At 50.6% G+C, this 14,983-nt stretch overlaps 1 protein-coding gene across 3 annotated transcripts; it reads left to right on the top strand.

The window, feature by feature from the left end:
- The first annotated feature begins 152 nt into the window (after positions 1–152).
- On the top strand, positions 153–14,799 carry mnta (MAX network transcriptional repressor a). Of its 3 annotated transcripts, none has more exons than XM_026997779.3 (6): positions 153–954; positions 4,356–4,908; positions 5,200–5,241; positions 5,504–5,615; positions 11,883–12,075; positions 12,168–14,799. In XM_026997779.3, exons 1-6 carry the CDS (start codon positions 882–884, stop codon positions 12,815–12,817), a joined length of 1,623 nt encoding a protein of 540 aa, XP_026853580.2. In that variant the 5' UTR covers positions 153–881; the 3' UTR covers positions 12,818–14,799. The 3 variants fall into 3 exon arrangements, with proteins under 3 accessions (XP_026853580.2, XP_035390079.1, XP_081555912.1); XM_081699786.1 differs by lacking the exon at positions 153–954 and adding an exon at positions 968–2,073; XM_035534186.2 differs by lacking the exon at positions 5,200–5,241.
- The last annotated feature ends 184 nt before the right edge of the window (positions 14,800–14,983 follow it).

The raw sequence follows: 14,983 nt of genomic DNA, 5'->3' as shown, positions 1-14,983 counted from the left end.
TATTATTTGGCTCAGAAACTAGTTTGATTGGTCTTCAATTGAAAGGGGTCATCAGCCTGCCGAGAATGACTGACAGTACATGCGAACTCGTTGATGGGCGGCGTAACCTTCAAATTGCGGTGTTCTTTTATCAACTGTTGCAATTTCCAAACGGCTCAGATGCTACGAAGGCAACCTCACCAGTCAGGAGCAACTTTCGTTTGGGTTGTCTTGCTCTAATGGACCAGGACACATGGACGAATAATCCGAGTCACGGCACGGGCTGCATCCGCGCGCACAACACGCGGCGAATGACACCCACGTGAGCGGCTGCCACGCGCTCCCGTTCTCCGGTCCCATTGGCCGCGCGACACTAATGTTTTATGCATGAAGGACGTCCTCGAGTCCGGGAGTATCTCGCGTAAAACCCGGAGTGGACGGATAACCGTGAATAGTTAAACCAACTAGAAGCAGAGCCGCTACTTAATTTTTTTTGCTTGTTTCAGTGACCGCGTTTGTTTCACTCGACTGTGTCGCGATATTTTTTGAGGGCGAGGTTGGTCGGTTTGTCGTTGAGTCGAAGTGTTCTGATGCTTCAGGCGGCGGGATTTTGTGAGTGTCCGTGTTTTAAGCCCGTCGGTCCGGGCGGAGCTGCAGGCGGGCGGCTCGTGGCGCGCCGCGCGCTTCCCAGACCTGCAGACCGAAGCAATAGGCTGCATGAAGCTCGCGCACCGCCATCTTGTTGGGTCTGATCTACGTGCGTGGAAGAGTTCCTGCAAGGGGGAATCTAGTTACATCTTTTTATATTCTTCCACCGGCGATATTGTTTTAATAGACGCAAGGCAAAAACGATTTAGCTGTGTGTGTGGAACGTAGGTAAAACAGTAAGATTTGAAGCAGAGATGAGTATCGAAACGCTTTTAGAGGCAGCCAAGTTTTTGGAATTACAAGCCCTACAACAACAGAAAACACGTGGTAAGACAGTACGATTATATGACTTTGTGTGTGTATGCAAAGCAACTGTTTCGATTGAAAACTACTCTTGATAATACAGCGGATTTAACCCGTGAAGTTAGTCGCTGACAAGTCGTTATTCCGCTTCTTGGCATCAACAAAACTGGTTGTGAAGAAACCACGATGATAGCCTACTGTCATTTATTAACGTATATGCTATTTACAAATTGTTTTTAACAGAAATTAAATGGACTATTAATCCGAGACGTTCCACAATGCATTCTGTACTTCAGTGTCTTATTGGTTATATTCTCTGTAGTCAGAGTATATTGTTTGCGACTCGTTTTCAACTTTATTATACGCTTATCTTCTGGAATTTTGACAGATATGCACGACGCTGCACGGTACTGCATATGAGCTGAGTTTGGGGTGTTTTTGATCGTGTAGCGTAACGCAAGGTTTCGGTTTTAACGAACGTGCATGCTCGTAAGGGCGGTGGCGACGACTTGGTACATGCGCCAGAGCCAGTTGCGCCTCTACAGAATTGCCTTTACATTGCGGAGGTGTCGTGTTGCGTGCCCGAGAACTGGCGCTGCCTTTTCTTTTCCGGGGGAAGAGCAATCTTATACCCCGTGTCGTGTTTGTGACACTCGCAGTGCATCCACGTTCCTTCGCGTTAAACTTCGTCCTAAGCGTAAAATCCCGGTTTTCGCCTCCTCGTCTTACGTGTTGGTCCGCACTGACTCGGTGTCCCTGCTGGTGACGTGTCCAGTAAGCACGCCCTGTAGTAAAAAGCGCGTGGCGAGAAGCCCCTCCCCGTTTTGCCATGTGCACGCCAGACCCTGCATGCGCGGAGAGAAGCTAGGGCCAAGAAACCCTCCACGTCATTACACATGCTTCTGAAAATCTTAGTTACGTAATGCCTACATATTACAGCAGCGATACTCATTTCCTGCGAATTGTACATGTGAAAAGATCATTAACTTTTTTCAGTGATCAACCAAACTGCTTTATTCAAAATCGGCTGCCCTTGCTAGATCTCTCCAGTGTCGTTTCAGAGGTCACATGCATGGTATTTCTTATTAGGGTACCAAAGTGTTTATATTGAACGATTGTGAGGAACTTCTTGTCCAAAACAAGGTAACCTATGTCTGTGGTTTTGTGTTTAGGATCGTTCGTTGGAGTCTCATCTGTCTCACATCATGCTGATTTTTCAATTACACTGCAAAATCATAAAGTCGTCACTTTATTGTACCGTAAATGGATCGCTGTGCTCCTTACCGGCGCGCAGTTACCCTTCACTATATTAAGTAAACTATTATGAGCGGTGGCGATCTCCTTAACTATAATGGTGATTGACATCGCGCGTAAAGCTGCTTATTTGAGACATTTCCTTTCTTCAGTGGTGTCCGTCGCAGCGCTGCTACTGTAGTTTCCTCTTTTTTAAATGCTGCCAGACATGCCCTCCCTCTCAGAGGTTACAGTCTACCAGCAACGGTAACGCGGATGCATTCTGTTAACAGCGGTTGAGAGGGGATCGCTTTTTGCCGAGCCTTTGTTCCGATCCGGCCCGTGCGTGTGGTTTGAGGCGTATGAGCGCGTCGGGGAAGATCGTGGAGAGTGTTTGAGAGGTCATGATTCCACCCGTGCTGATGTGCAAGATTGTTCCTTTTGTGCCTTGTGCTTCTTGAAAGTACGTTGCCATAGTAACTGGACAACCCTCCACCTCTACCCGGAGACCAGCGTCGTGCTGCATGCTTTGGGCTGGGCGGCTGGGCTACGACTGACTCATAGTAGGTCGCTGTGCTCGTGCGCTGCCGGGTTGGCATCACGAATGCCCCCCCCCGTGCAACGCGTGCATTTAAACTAGCAAGGACATTTGGTTGGCAGTCTCGCAGCGAAATGTGAGCGTGCCTTTCTGGCAGACCTTCCTTAGCGGGGTCACAATAATACAGTAGCATCTTCCTTGAAGTGTAATGATGACCCAGTGAAATCAGTGAATTATTGCCCTCTCGTCGCGTGCAACAATTGATTTTTTTTGGGGGGGGGGGGGTTGTTTTTTGTTTGTAAAGCGCTCCGACTGCTTGGTGGAAGCGGCTCAGTTTTTCATTGCCATCGCATACGCACCGTCGGACGGTGGTACGTGGAAGGCCAGACGGGCTGCCTCCCGCTGTTTTGCGCGCGGTGGAGGAGACGATGGCATGTCATACTCTTGCAATCCCTTTTAAACTAGATTTCTTTTGCCTGTTGCACAGGGGTTGAGCAGTCTGACGACAGATTAAATTTTTTCCATTTCCCTTTTTACCCTGTAGCTGCAGAAGCCCTTATGGCTGTACTCTGGACGCCGTGGGCATGTGTCTGTCCTGAAGTACGAGGCTTAGCAGGGCTGTAGCCAGCCTATTGCCACCTTCTGACATTACGACGTGACTTGTAGCAAAAAAGGACTTTTCGGGGGGGAAAAAAACAAGCCCACGATTGTTCTCCCTTCAGCCCCAGTAACGGGTAGCTAATACTTTAATGCATCTCTGCCTAGGCGGCAATTTCATCAGGAATGTAATGGCTGTGCCATGGCCTTCTGCTGTTGTTAGGCTAAAAGAGAACGGTCTGACGTTTCTGTTTAAGGCAGGGGGGATAGAAAATGCGTTTAAAAAAGACCACTTAATTTCTTCAGTTGACTGCCTTTGAATAGAAGTACAAATGAGAGGTTTTGGTGATCGGTTCCTTTAAGTGGTTCGGTTTCAGGCTGGTGGTAATTGGGTTTTTCCCCCCCTGTCTGTCTCTCATTCCTTGTTGATGATCCAGGGTAGCAATCTTATGTGCATCCTCTTCCAGTAGTAACTCTTCTTCTGTTTGGTCTCAAGTGGTGTGAAGTGTGAAGCTGCATTATTTATTCTCTCGCAGGGCCTGGTAAAGGTTTGCTAGGCGGACCTCTGAAGGCGTGTGTTTTTGTGCTGCAAGATGATGTCGGAATAGTCGTGGAGGAGCAGGATGGGGGAGTAGTAGAACTAGCATCGTGTTTCCTTTCTAAGCTGGAGTAACCTTACCCTGTGGCCTGTACACCATGTGCTTTAGCTGAAGTAACTCAGCTTACTGAGATGCTGTTTTTCTTTCTGTTCATTAGTTGATTTCCTTTGGGGGTGCATGCAGATAGCTCTTTTAGTAAAACTCGGTCAGGAAATTTCCATCTCCCAATTGCCGCATATATGCCACCTATGACTTCATAGGAAACGTCAGAGGTCAAATTAAAGTTCCTTCCTGCAGCTGTAGCCCCTCCCACTCCTCTTCCAGGATCATGTGTGGATGTTTGCGGTCTGATCAGAACAAAGACATATTTCCCAGTTCAGTCAAGACACTTGTCAGTAAGTCTGTAGTGGGTTGTGTCCGTTTGGGAAGTTAATCTGATTGGTGCCTCCGTCCCACAGAAGAGAATGAGCTTCAGGAGAGGCTCCGCCTCGAGCAGGAGGCCGGGAAGCGGAGAGCAGAGGTGGCCTCCTACGTTCACCGAGCACGTGCCAGTCACGTGGCCCCAGCGGAGGGGTCGGCTCCGGCACATCGGCACACCTCGGCGCCTGCCCCACCTCCCCCTCTCCCTGCCCACTCAATTCCCATCGCGGTCATTCCCGTCCCCGTTGTGTCTTCAAACCCCTCCCCCATGCCCACGGCCCCCGCAGAGGCGCTCAGCTCGCAGCCTGACGCCTGCCTCACCCCTCCCCGAAAGGACGCCCACTCATCCCCGGCCCATCATGCTCTGCTGCAGGGCGCGCTCCTGTCCAATCAGGCGAAGATGTCGCCCACATCACTGTCCCAATTGAGTGGTGCCCAGCCGCTGCAGTCGTACCCCGGCTCCGTGGTCACAGCCTCCCAGCATGCCCTGCTTCCCCAGGCAGGTCCGCCGCCAGCCCAGCCCAGTCCTGGAACCAAAACCAACCCCCTCGATGACCACCGCTGCCTGGACAGCAAGAAACGACCTGGAGGGTGAGTTGGGGGAAGGGAGGATGTCATGTCATGTCATACCATGTCGTGTCATGTCATGACAATGCCATCCAGTTGGATCAAGCTCAGCAATCCAATGAACCTGCGTGAAATTGATTATAATGATTAAAATAGTCATGAGAACAATCTCATGATTATAAGCCAAAATTTAGTGTTTACTTGCGTCATTTCAGATCAGGAGTGTCATAGTCTAGTAGACCTCTTATTTAGTCATAGTCTATTGGACCACTTATTTAGTTGGCAGTAATATTTCTGTGCGGTCCGTGTTTTCAGGGCGGGCACACGGGAAGTGCATAACAAGCTTGAAAAAAACAGGTGAGTTAATCTCGGTCTTTGGGAAACGTTTTCATAACGTGGTTAGAGATTCATGTTTAAGCTTTTTTTTTTTTTTTAACAGAGGATTCATTTCATTTTTTATTACGATGGCCTCTCATATACACCTGAAGGAAAGAAAACACCAAAAAAAAAAATGTTGCACCAGTTTGAACTGAGTAGTTGTAAACTGAGCTCGGAGACTATGATGCCCATAGACGCGTTGCCTTGCGGGTTTTGTAAGCAAAAACTGTCTGCCTTTCAGACGCGCACACTTGAAGGAGTGCTTCGAGACCCTTAAGAAGAACATCCCCAACGTAGATGAAAAGAAGACCTCCAATCTGAGTGTGTTGAGAAGTGCCCTAAGATACATTCAGGTAGAGGCTTGCCTTGTGTTTTTGCGGTCACTTGGTCTTTTACTGTCCTGACTGCAGGCCTTTGCGTTTGTGTAATGCTACGTAGCACAAACCCATGGCGGTGCAGCAGTGAGGCAGGTTGTTGGTCTGACCTTTGGCACCCGTGTGGACTGATCGCAGTTTTCATGGGTGGTGATGCGTGGCGAGAGGCACGGGGTGTGTTTGACGTGCCGCGCAGCACACGGCTGAGGAAAGAACCGGCGGCCTGTCGGGCCGATCGGAGAGAGAGCCGTGAAAGTCACGCCGAAGGCTTTGCGGTCTGATCAGAACAAAGACATTTCCCAGTTCAGTCAAGACACTTGTCAGTGAGTCTACAGTGGGTTGTGTCCGTTTGGGAAGTTAATCTGATTGGTCCCTCCGTCCCACAGAAGAGAATTTGAGCTTTATTTTCTCCGGACTGCCTGCACCTGACCCACTGTTTACTGCTCTGTAGAGGACGGTGAGGGAGATCCATTTCCTTGGGTTTGTTGTCACAGCCTTCATTCCCAGTAGCAGGGCGGGCGCTGTGTGCGCATGTGAGGAGGGAGCCCTCTTAACGTGCACGGCTCTGCTGCTGCTGTTGTGACAGTCGATGATGACGATGACCTCATTGTAGCAGGTGTAGCAGCCTAGCGAGCTGGTGAGGTACTAGGGTGGGGCATGGGTGGATTCTGGCCCCTGAGGCCCCGCCTGCCTGTACACCTCCTCCTTCATTTCTCAACCCCTCTCTCCTACTCCTGCAGCTGCGCAGCCAGCTGTCCCCAGCGGAGTGGGACGAGGGCGTTGCTGGCCTGGAAACGGTTTATTTAATTCACGTTTGTGATCCACGGACTGAAATTCTGTGAGGTCACGTGTAGCATGAGCCCCTCATTCCGCTACTGGAGTTTTCCGGCCCCGCTCCTGGAGATCAGACGTGTCCCAGCTGCTGCCACCAGTGCGTTTCTCTCAGTGGCATGTGACCTGGGCCTCAGGGCTTCTGGGAAAATCGCACTTCCTTGTTTCGCTTCTTTTCTTTCGGAGTCAGGTCAAGGCAACTGAGGGCCTGGTTTTCCCTTGTTTGTTGTAACCGCTGATTGCACGCATGGCTTTTCTCTTTTTCTTCACCCTTGCACAGCAGTTTTCCAAATGCTGATCTTTGATTTCCAGCAATTAATAAGCAATAAAAAAAGAGCTTTGCCCTGAATCCTTCTAAAATGGTACTTCAGGCTGAGTACTCCAGAGCAGAGCCTCTGCTTTTCTTTTGCTCCACCATCTCTCTCTCTCTCTCTCTCTCTCTCTCTCTCTCACTCACACACACAGACCTCCCTTCATCTCATTCGCTTTCTCTTCCCCCATTTTTGCCTGCCCTGTTCCTGCCTGGTCTCCCCCTACACATGAACGTGGAGCACGTGGTTATCTCAAGTCATGTGACGCCACCCCAACTGCCCTGACACTGCACACTGCCTCCCTCCGCCCCGCCGGACCTGTGTTTCTCCTCAAGCGTTTTGCAAGCGGGTGCACTCCTGCACTGCTGCTTCTCAGAGGGGTCACATCCTGCGAACCATTACGACGCACTTGTGGTTTACATCTCGCAGCACGCGAAGGCACGTACCAAGTTTCGCCCCGTGGGACTTTTTGCTCATCGCCCTGCAGAGCTGGTCGACGATTGCCTGCATTTAGCGCAGCAAACAGGCGCTTCAGTAGTGCTGGGTAGCTGGATCCAGGGTTTGTCCCAAGTGGTTCGGTTGGAAGCCGGTGCGTTCCCGCGGCGACCCCTAGCTTTTCTCACTCACCAAGCCACAGCTCAACCTGCATAAACAGAAAACACAAAAGCTGAGATGAACCGTTCCCGGGATGTGTGGGATTAGCTATGCTGGCAGATGTGCATATTTGTGTCTGGGTTTCTTTTTCTGGAGTGGGTACGTCATCATTGCTCGGGTGGTCGGATTGTGCTGTCCCAGCGCACTCCTCCACCCACCGAAGAACTTCCAGTTATGGAAGCCACAGAGAGGGCTTTTGTTTGTGATTTCATATGTATACGTAACATTGGTAGCAACACAAGGGTATGAAAGTCAGGGCTATTTTGCAAAAATACAGGCTCTAAAACTCCCAGATTTCCATTATGTGGTGTGAGAACACTGACCAGTTGCGAGTGTGAGTCACTGAGTGTTCTGTTAATGTTCTGTTATTTATGCTGACTGCCGAACATTTCATCCTTCTTCTGTTTGCATTGCACAACACTTATCTTTTTTTTTTTTTTTTTTTTTCTCTCCCTGGTCATGGTTAAACATGTGCTCTTACAACAGTGTTTGTACTCTTACAACAATGCATTTTGTCTGCTGACCCTGCTCTGCGCTTGTCTCTAGGGCTTCACGGCACCAAACAATGAAGCTAACCACTCAGGAATGCAGATCGACCAAAACCAAGTCAGCTCTCCCATGGTAGCGTCCCAGTTTAAGTCCATTAAGCAAAATCGGCAGTAATTCCGAGCTTCTGAGCGAAGGTGTTTGATCCCCAGCTCGCCCTCGCTGGGCTTTTGGTAGCGTTTAGCATCGTCCTCCCGTCCTGCACAGTGTGTGCCCGCTGCTCGCGTGTTTAGTCGTGCCAGGATCTGACCCTGGAGGTCTTCTTCACCAACAAAAGGCCATCCAGCTGAGTTGCTCCAACAGCTGTGCACTCTCAAAAGGCTTGGAGGGAGCTGTGTGTGTGTGTGTGTGTGTGTGTGTGTGTGTGTGTGTGTGTGTGTGTGTTGGGGGCGGGGGGGTGTCTGGGTCAACTTTTCTGTTCCCAACACTGCCATTTTCAGCTCACCCCAGACAGTAATTGCTGCCCTAGCTCATGCTTTTAGTGGCTCATAACAGCAGCATGCGTGCCGATTGGCTGAGCATCGCACCGTCTGTAATTCACATCGAATGTTAATAGATGTAATCTGGCCTAATCATGCTGTCGGGCTCAAGGTGTTGGTGCAGAATGCCTGCTGAAACCTGTCTGGTAACTGACCTGCAAAGAAAAACATCGAGACAAGTCAGCCAGACTCACTTTGCTGGCTTTGTTTACTTTTTGCCAGCTGTTCACCACTGTTTACTTTGGTAGTCAAGCTTTTACACTGCCTGTCCTTTATTCATGAAGCAATTTTGTTCTTGTTTAACTGAGAAGTATGCGTGGTGGGGTTGTTTGTTTGTTTGTTTGTTTGTTTTTTCTTCACACAAACCTGCAGGGAATAAACATGTTTAGAGAATAGCACGAGTGAAATCACCCAGAAGAGGAATATGGCTTCAATGTTTGCACGCGCACATGCATTCCTGCTGCTTCTGCTCTGTCGACCTTTCTCTTACACTGTCTACTGACTCACCCTCTCTCTCTCTCTCTCTCTCTCTCTCTCTGTCTCTCTCTCTCTGTGCTGCAGAGTTGAGTCACTGAGTCATGTCAAACCCTGCCTGCTGCCCTCGGCTCTGCCATGTGCTTTTCACTCGCGTTGCATGTGACGGCGTCCGAAACGTGTTTACCTTCTGGCCTGCTCCACGTCGGCCTGGCCTGCTCCGCTTCCACCCACACCCGTGCACGGGTGGGGCTCTAAGTGGAAATGGAGGGACGCGAACAGGAGTGAGCAGGAAACGGCACTCCTAATTCCCGTATCCTAATTATCGCGTTCCTGTTCTGGCCCTGAGCAGTGACGAGGCTTCTCCTTTACCGGCATGCCTCTCTGTTTGTCTGAAAGCTCCTTTATGTAAGCAGGATTCGCCGTTAACTCCGTTTCCATCGGAGCTCTTTGCAGCTTTTATTTCCAGCCCATCGGAGTGTCTTCCGCCAGGGCCGGCATGGCATGTGACAGGCCCGCGCACCCATGTCCGCGCCAGGCCCCTGGAGGGCTGTGCTGGGCCACTGGGTTTCAAGATTCCTGCAGCTACTGAGATCTGGCAGAACGGTAGCAGCAGACTCTGTTGTCGTGAAGCTGCTCGCGTGCGAGTAAGCATCGAGTGCGGTGATCGGCCTTGTGAAAAGTGTTAATGAAAACACAAGCGCGCTCTTTTCAGCTCACTGAAGGCTCTTGCGTGGTTAGTGGATGTTAATTTATTCCTCTGGGTGTTTAGTTCGTTCCACAATCCATGTTGTACATATCGAAGGAATGATTTAAAAAAATAAAATTTTTAAATCAACTACATTTATCCTAGAACATTTTTAAGGTCTATTCTGCTCTTGGGACTGGTGTGCAGGGTAGGTCTGTGGAAACAGGAGCAGGTAATCGCGCGCGGTGCTGCTCTGCCATATGCTTGTGCTGTCGGTGCCTCGAGGCCCTGGGGTACAGTGGAAGGGCCTGCGGGGCAGAACCAGAGCTATGGTGTGGCTCTGAATCTCTCAGGCCTGCCTACGCGACACTCAGCCACTCTGCTCATCTCCGCCTGCCTGCCTGGGAATCCGGTTCCCAGGGAAACCGACTCGCCGTTGCCTCGACAACAGCAGGGACCCTCCATCTCATTTGCTGAAAACCAAGCCCCCCCCCCCTTATAGCCTGGGGGTGGAGGTGAATGTGTTATCTGTTGCGTGGTCCAGACAGTTCTCCTGATGGGACTGGCTGCCATTCCACAGCTACGCTCCCCAGGAACACGTGGCGACAGACGGGATGAGTGCCGTAATCAGCCTGGCTGTGATGGGGTACGGGCTCGGCTTAACTCAAGCCCCACATCACGCTGGAGGGTCACTGTGTTCCAGGAGTAGCTCGCAAAAGCCCAGCGATACAAGATGTTTGGGCGAAGGCCTTGTGATCGTCGAGGCATAAAATTTAGGAGTGTTTCCTGGGATGTCATGGGAAATATTCTTGAATAAGTGTGAGGCAGGGCTTGTGTGGCTCTAATCCTCTCCGGTTTTGGGCACAGACCGGATTCCTGATCCAGAGTAAAAACCTGCTTTAGACAGGTGTGGCTTTAGAAGGGACACGTATGGACCCTAGACTGCTCAGTCATACAAAGAGCCTGTCCAAACAAGTACGGCAGCCCTAAAATCTCATCCATTTCAAGTTTCCTTTCTCTTCACAACATGTTTCTTTAAGCAGTCACGTCTGTTGACATGCCATGTTTGTGTCTTTGGCTTCCAGCTTCCATGTGACTGCATATTACACTCTGTTATCTCTTGTGTGTAGCTCACAGGTCCAGAGTCGTCACTATGTACGGACTCTGAAATCTTTATCCATCCACTTCAAAGCTCTTAAAGGCCTTAGCTACGTTTCCCGATTGGCTGTGTGGTTCTCCTTCATCGGCTGACAGAGCAGGGGAAACTAGGTCACCAAGGCTCAGTTCTGTTGTCTAATAACTCCCTCCCTCTCGCTCTCTCTGTGCGTGACTGTGACTCGTGTTTGTGTAGGCAGAGTGCGTCTGTGGGAGAGGGGGTGGAGCCATGGCCCTAGCATGCCGGGGAGGCTCTGATTCAGTGCTTTCAGCCCAGATGTCCATCTGTAATTGGTTAAGCCGGCTTCCCACGAGCTCCACCCTCCGCACCGGCTGAGCCCGTTTACTCGCACGGAGCCCCCACAGCCGTCCCTCCGTTCCCAGCTGTGGGCGGGGTCTGTTGGGAGTTTATACAGTTGGAAGCGGGAATGGGAGGGGCTTTGTGAAAATCACAAACACACCGGGGCTTTCACAAGGAAGCATATTTTTATCATCACTTCATGAATCTGAGAAATACCCAAAGAGCCAAAGTCAAAGTGTCTCAACCCAGCCGCACCAGAACTGGCTCCCAGAATATGGTAGCCACGGGTCTTGGGCCTGAACTCGGTTATATTTACTCATAAGGTCCCCGGGCCCTGATGGAGGTGGCACAGAGATTTTTCTAATGCAGATTTTTGGACAGGCTTGGAGGCAGTAAGAAGTGCAGGGGTCAGGAGGGGTTGCTAGGCACCGGGGCAAGACACCCTTCCTTTCATCCTTTTTTTTTTTTTTGTGTTCCCCTGCTGTTTTTGCCGTAGAACAGGGAGTTCTGTCCTCCCGCCAGCCGTGACGTCGGCACTCTCCATTGCTTCCACGTCAGAGAGCGCCAGCCGGCTCGTGTCCGTTCTGTTCTGGAACCTGCAAAATCCTTTATCAAATTGTCCCGTACGGTTGCGAAATGAGCTCTTAATGGAGATACACTCAGTACTAGAGCCGAATTACATTCAGCGGGGACGCTTGCCTGAAAATGCTTTTAATGTAGGATTAGTTTGACGCTGTGCAGTCCAACTGAGGGCGTGCAAGGGCGTGTTGGACGGGAGTGCTCACTCCTCGTCGCTTCTGTTTGCAGACTCTGAAGAGGAAGGAGAAGGAATACGAGCACGAGATGGAGCGCTTGGCACGCGAGAAGATCTCCATGCAGCAGAGGCTGTCCGAGCTGAAGAACGAACTCAGCCAGTGGATGGACGTGCTGGAGATGGACCGAGTGATGTGCCAGAACGCGCAGCCTGAAGACGACCAGGCGTCCACCTCCACGGCCTCAGGTAGAGCACCTCCGCCTGGCAGCGGGAGGTCCGCCACCCCTGCTCCTCAGGCACGGTCGCTGATGGTGTTTGCTTGGTTCTTGGTTTCACAGAAGGTGAAGATAACATGGACGAGGACGCAGACCAAGAAGGTCTGAGCACGCCTGGCTCTCGGCCCAAAGCGCCTCACGCCCTGCCGCCCGAGACGTGGACGCCCCAGCTGACCCCACGCGTGCCCGACCCCTCGCAGCCTCCGCTTCCTCCTGCGCCCGCGGGCTCTGCCCCGGCCCAGCCGTCTGCGGCCTCCCTGTCCCCGACCCCAGCCCAGGCACCCGCCACGCTGCCCCAGCAGCCCCAGGCGCACACCCACGTGGTGGCCGCGGCCGGCGTCATCGCACACGCCTCCGTCATCCAGGCCGTCAACCACGCGGGCCTGGCGGGAGCCAAGCACGTCGCCCCGTCGCCGTCCAGCCCGGCCCTGCTGCCCCACGGACCTCAGCCCGTGGGGCACATCGCGGTGCGCCCGGTGGCTCACCAGCCCTTACCCACCCTCTATTCCCAGCCTGCCGCCATGGCCCGCGCGCTCTCCCACGGGCATGTGAACGGGGCTTCCACACCCAGTGCACAGGCCACCGCCCTGGTGGCCAAGCAGACATCCCAGGTGGTCACCCATCACTCACAGCTGGTGGGCCAGACTGTCCTCAACCCGGTCACCATGGTGGGCTTGCCTGCCTTCCCTGTCAGCACACTGAAGCTGGCCTGAGGTGATAGCCTGATGACTCCTGCCCCTCGACCCTAAGGAGTGCGGAGCAGGGAATGGATTCTGAACTACTAACCCCCCCACAAACCAGTCACATGCAGCATTACGGGAGATGACTCGGCACATTCCAAAATAAAAACAAATATATCAAAAGACTCCCAAGAAGAAAAAAAAATCTATATAAATTTATAACAATCTATATCTATGTAATGATATAAGACAAAAAAGATTTTGCATTTTTGTGTGTGGATAAAAATCAGAGTGTGATGTTCGGTGTTCTTTCGTGCTGGTGTGTGTGTGTGCGCACACGCACGTGCATGTGACTGATGGTGTCGATGGAGCTTACAAGGGAACCTGTACCTCACTCTCTACTTCATATGAATACTTTATATACTTCATATGAACCCTGTTTTGGAGGGTGTAGATGTTATTTTCCCAAGATTCATTTGATGCTTTATTTAAATCAGGAGTGCCAGCATAGGACCTGGTGGTGGTTTAACTGTTGGATTGTTGGTGTAATGAGTTGCTGTCATGCCTTTAGCTGTGTTTTATGACATGATAAATTACTTGAGATGCGCCCATATCAAAAGAATAATTCTGTAATGGATTTTTAGAGAACTTTAACAGAGCATTTGGATGTTTTCTGCCACTGTGTTTTTAATTGTACTGGGGAGTCTGTGTCTGGCACTGAACATGCTCCTTTATTGCGCTGTGATTGTGATGTTTTGGACCAAGAGACTTTGGAGTGAAAACCTCGCTGGTGCCTTTAGCAGTGCCCTGTCCAATGCTGCACAGACGCCCTCTGCTGTCCTCTTTCTGTAACTGCACTCATCCGCCACAACAGCCATTAGCCAAATAAACAGCTGCATAACCTTAATTCTACTAAGCTGCACAAATTGAGCTAGCACAGCCCGTCCAGAGATTCTGAATTCCATTGTGAATGTACTTTTTCCCGAAGCCACACACATTCAATGCCTTCATTTTGTCCTTGCTAATAAATGTGAATTTATTATCCTGACAGGAGCAAATCTGGTAGTGTGTGGTCATGCTCTGCACGTAGGCTGTGTGTGTAGTGCATGTATTCCAGAGTTCTGCCAACTTTCAAAGTTTCTTCTCCTGTTTGACTAATGACTGGTTCGAGTGTATTTGATTTGGGCTTGTGAAGATTAGTACTTTCAGTGGGAATAAGGAATGGGGTAGCAGAGCATTTTCCAAAGCTCCAGTCATGTTTAAGCTACATGACCTTAATTTACCTTCCTGTAGGAGAGGCAGGGTTGTGTGTGTGTGTGTGTGTGTGTGTGTGTGTGTGTGTGTGTGTGTGTGTGTGTGTGTGTGTGAGAGAGAGAGCGAGATGCCACACGTCTCGCCAGCAGTGGCGCCCAACCTCTCCTGGTGAAGTATTGGAACAGGAGTTCCCAGGTGCCTGACCACCCTTTTAGCAGCACGCAGCGACTGGTCCGGGGGGCTGGCAGATGGATCCGGCCCCCACCTCCAGTCAGGATTGATCTGAAAAACATCCGTCACTGTGGTACTGCTCACACTCCTCGAGGTCACCCAAGTTTACAGAACGGTCCACACGGACCGTTTGACCACCCCAGCGAGCAGCACCCTCCCACTTGTTGTGTGTGAGAAGAACGTTACTTCGCTCGCGCTGAAGTAGCTGATTTAGTTAAAGGTAAACATCATCTTCACCTCAGTACACGTTGCCCAGTTCGCCGGGTCTGGTTTTGCATGTAGATGAACGATTCTTGTTTTAACGTTAGGGGTCCACATGTTCACTAGTGGATACTATGGGACAAACTTTCAGACCTCTTTCCACATTGATATTATATATACAAAAAGTGTGTTTTCCCTATGGAGAAAGTTTATGTTGTACATAGCCTGTAAATCTGGGGCTGCAGAGATCTAACTGTCCATGGTGTTAAAGGTATATAAATGAGGTGGGAAAACAAATAATAAATAAATAAATCCTTGTTACATTGTTACCTGTAGTCGTCTTTTGTCTTTGTGGTGTGCACTGCAGTATAATGATCAAATCATTCCAATAACTTCAGTGTTAAACAGAAGGTGTCTCCTTCATGGTGTGTGTGTGTGTGTTTCTCCGTCACACTGCTGAAACTCCTTAGATATGAACAGACTGTGTAATATATTACCGAATAAAAACAGCAA

This window comes from Electrophorus electricus, chromosome 17 (assembly GCF_041902795.1).
Source record: "Electrophorus electricus isolate QZ-2024a chromosome 17, ASM4190279v1, whole genome shotgun sequence".
Lineage (NCBI taxonomy): Eukaryota > Metazoa > Chordata > Actinopteri > Gymnotiformes > Gymnotidae > Electrophorus > Electrophorus electricus.
The sequence above is the reverse complement of the archived record's forward strand: the minus strand, read 5'-3'. Positions and strand labels throughout refer to the sequence as shown.

Bases quoted from the DNA above. Each gene is read 5' to 3' on its own strand.
- mnta (XM_026997779.3), top strand. From the start codon at position 882: ATGAGTATCGAAACGCTTTTAGAGGCAGCCAAGTTTTTGGAATTACAA. The intron at 955-4,355 runs GTAAGACAGTAC...TCCGTCCCACAG, and splicing joins ACAACAACAGAAAACACGTG to AAGAGAATGAGCTTCAGGAG. The intron at 5,242-5,503 runs GTGAGTTAATCT...TCTGCCTTTCAG, and splicing joins AACAAGCTTGAAAAAAACAG to ACGCGCACACTTGAAGGAGT.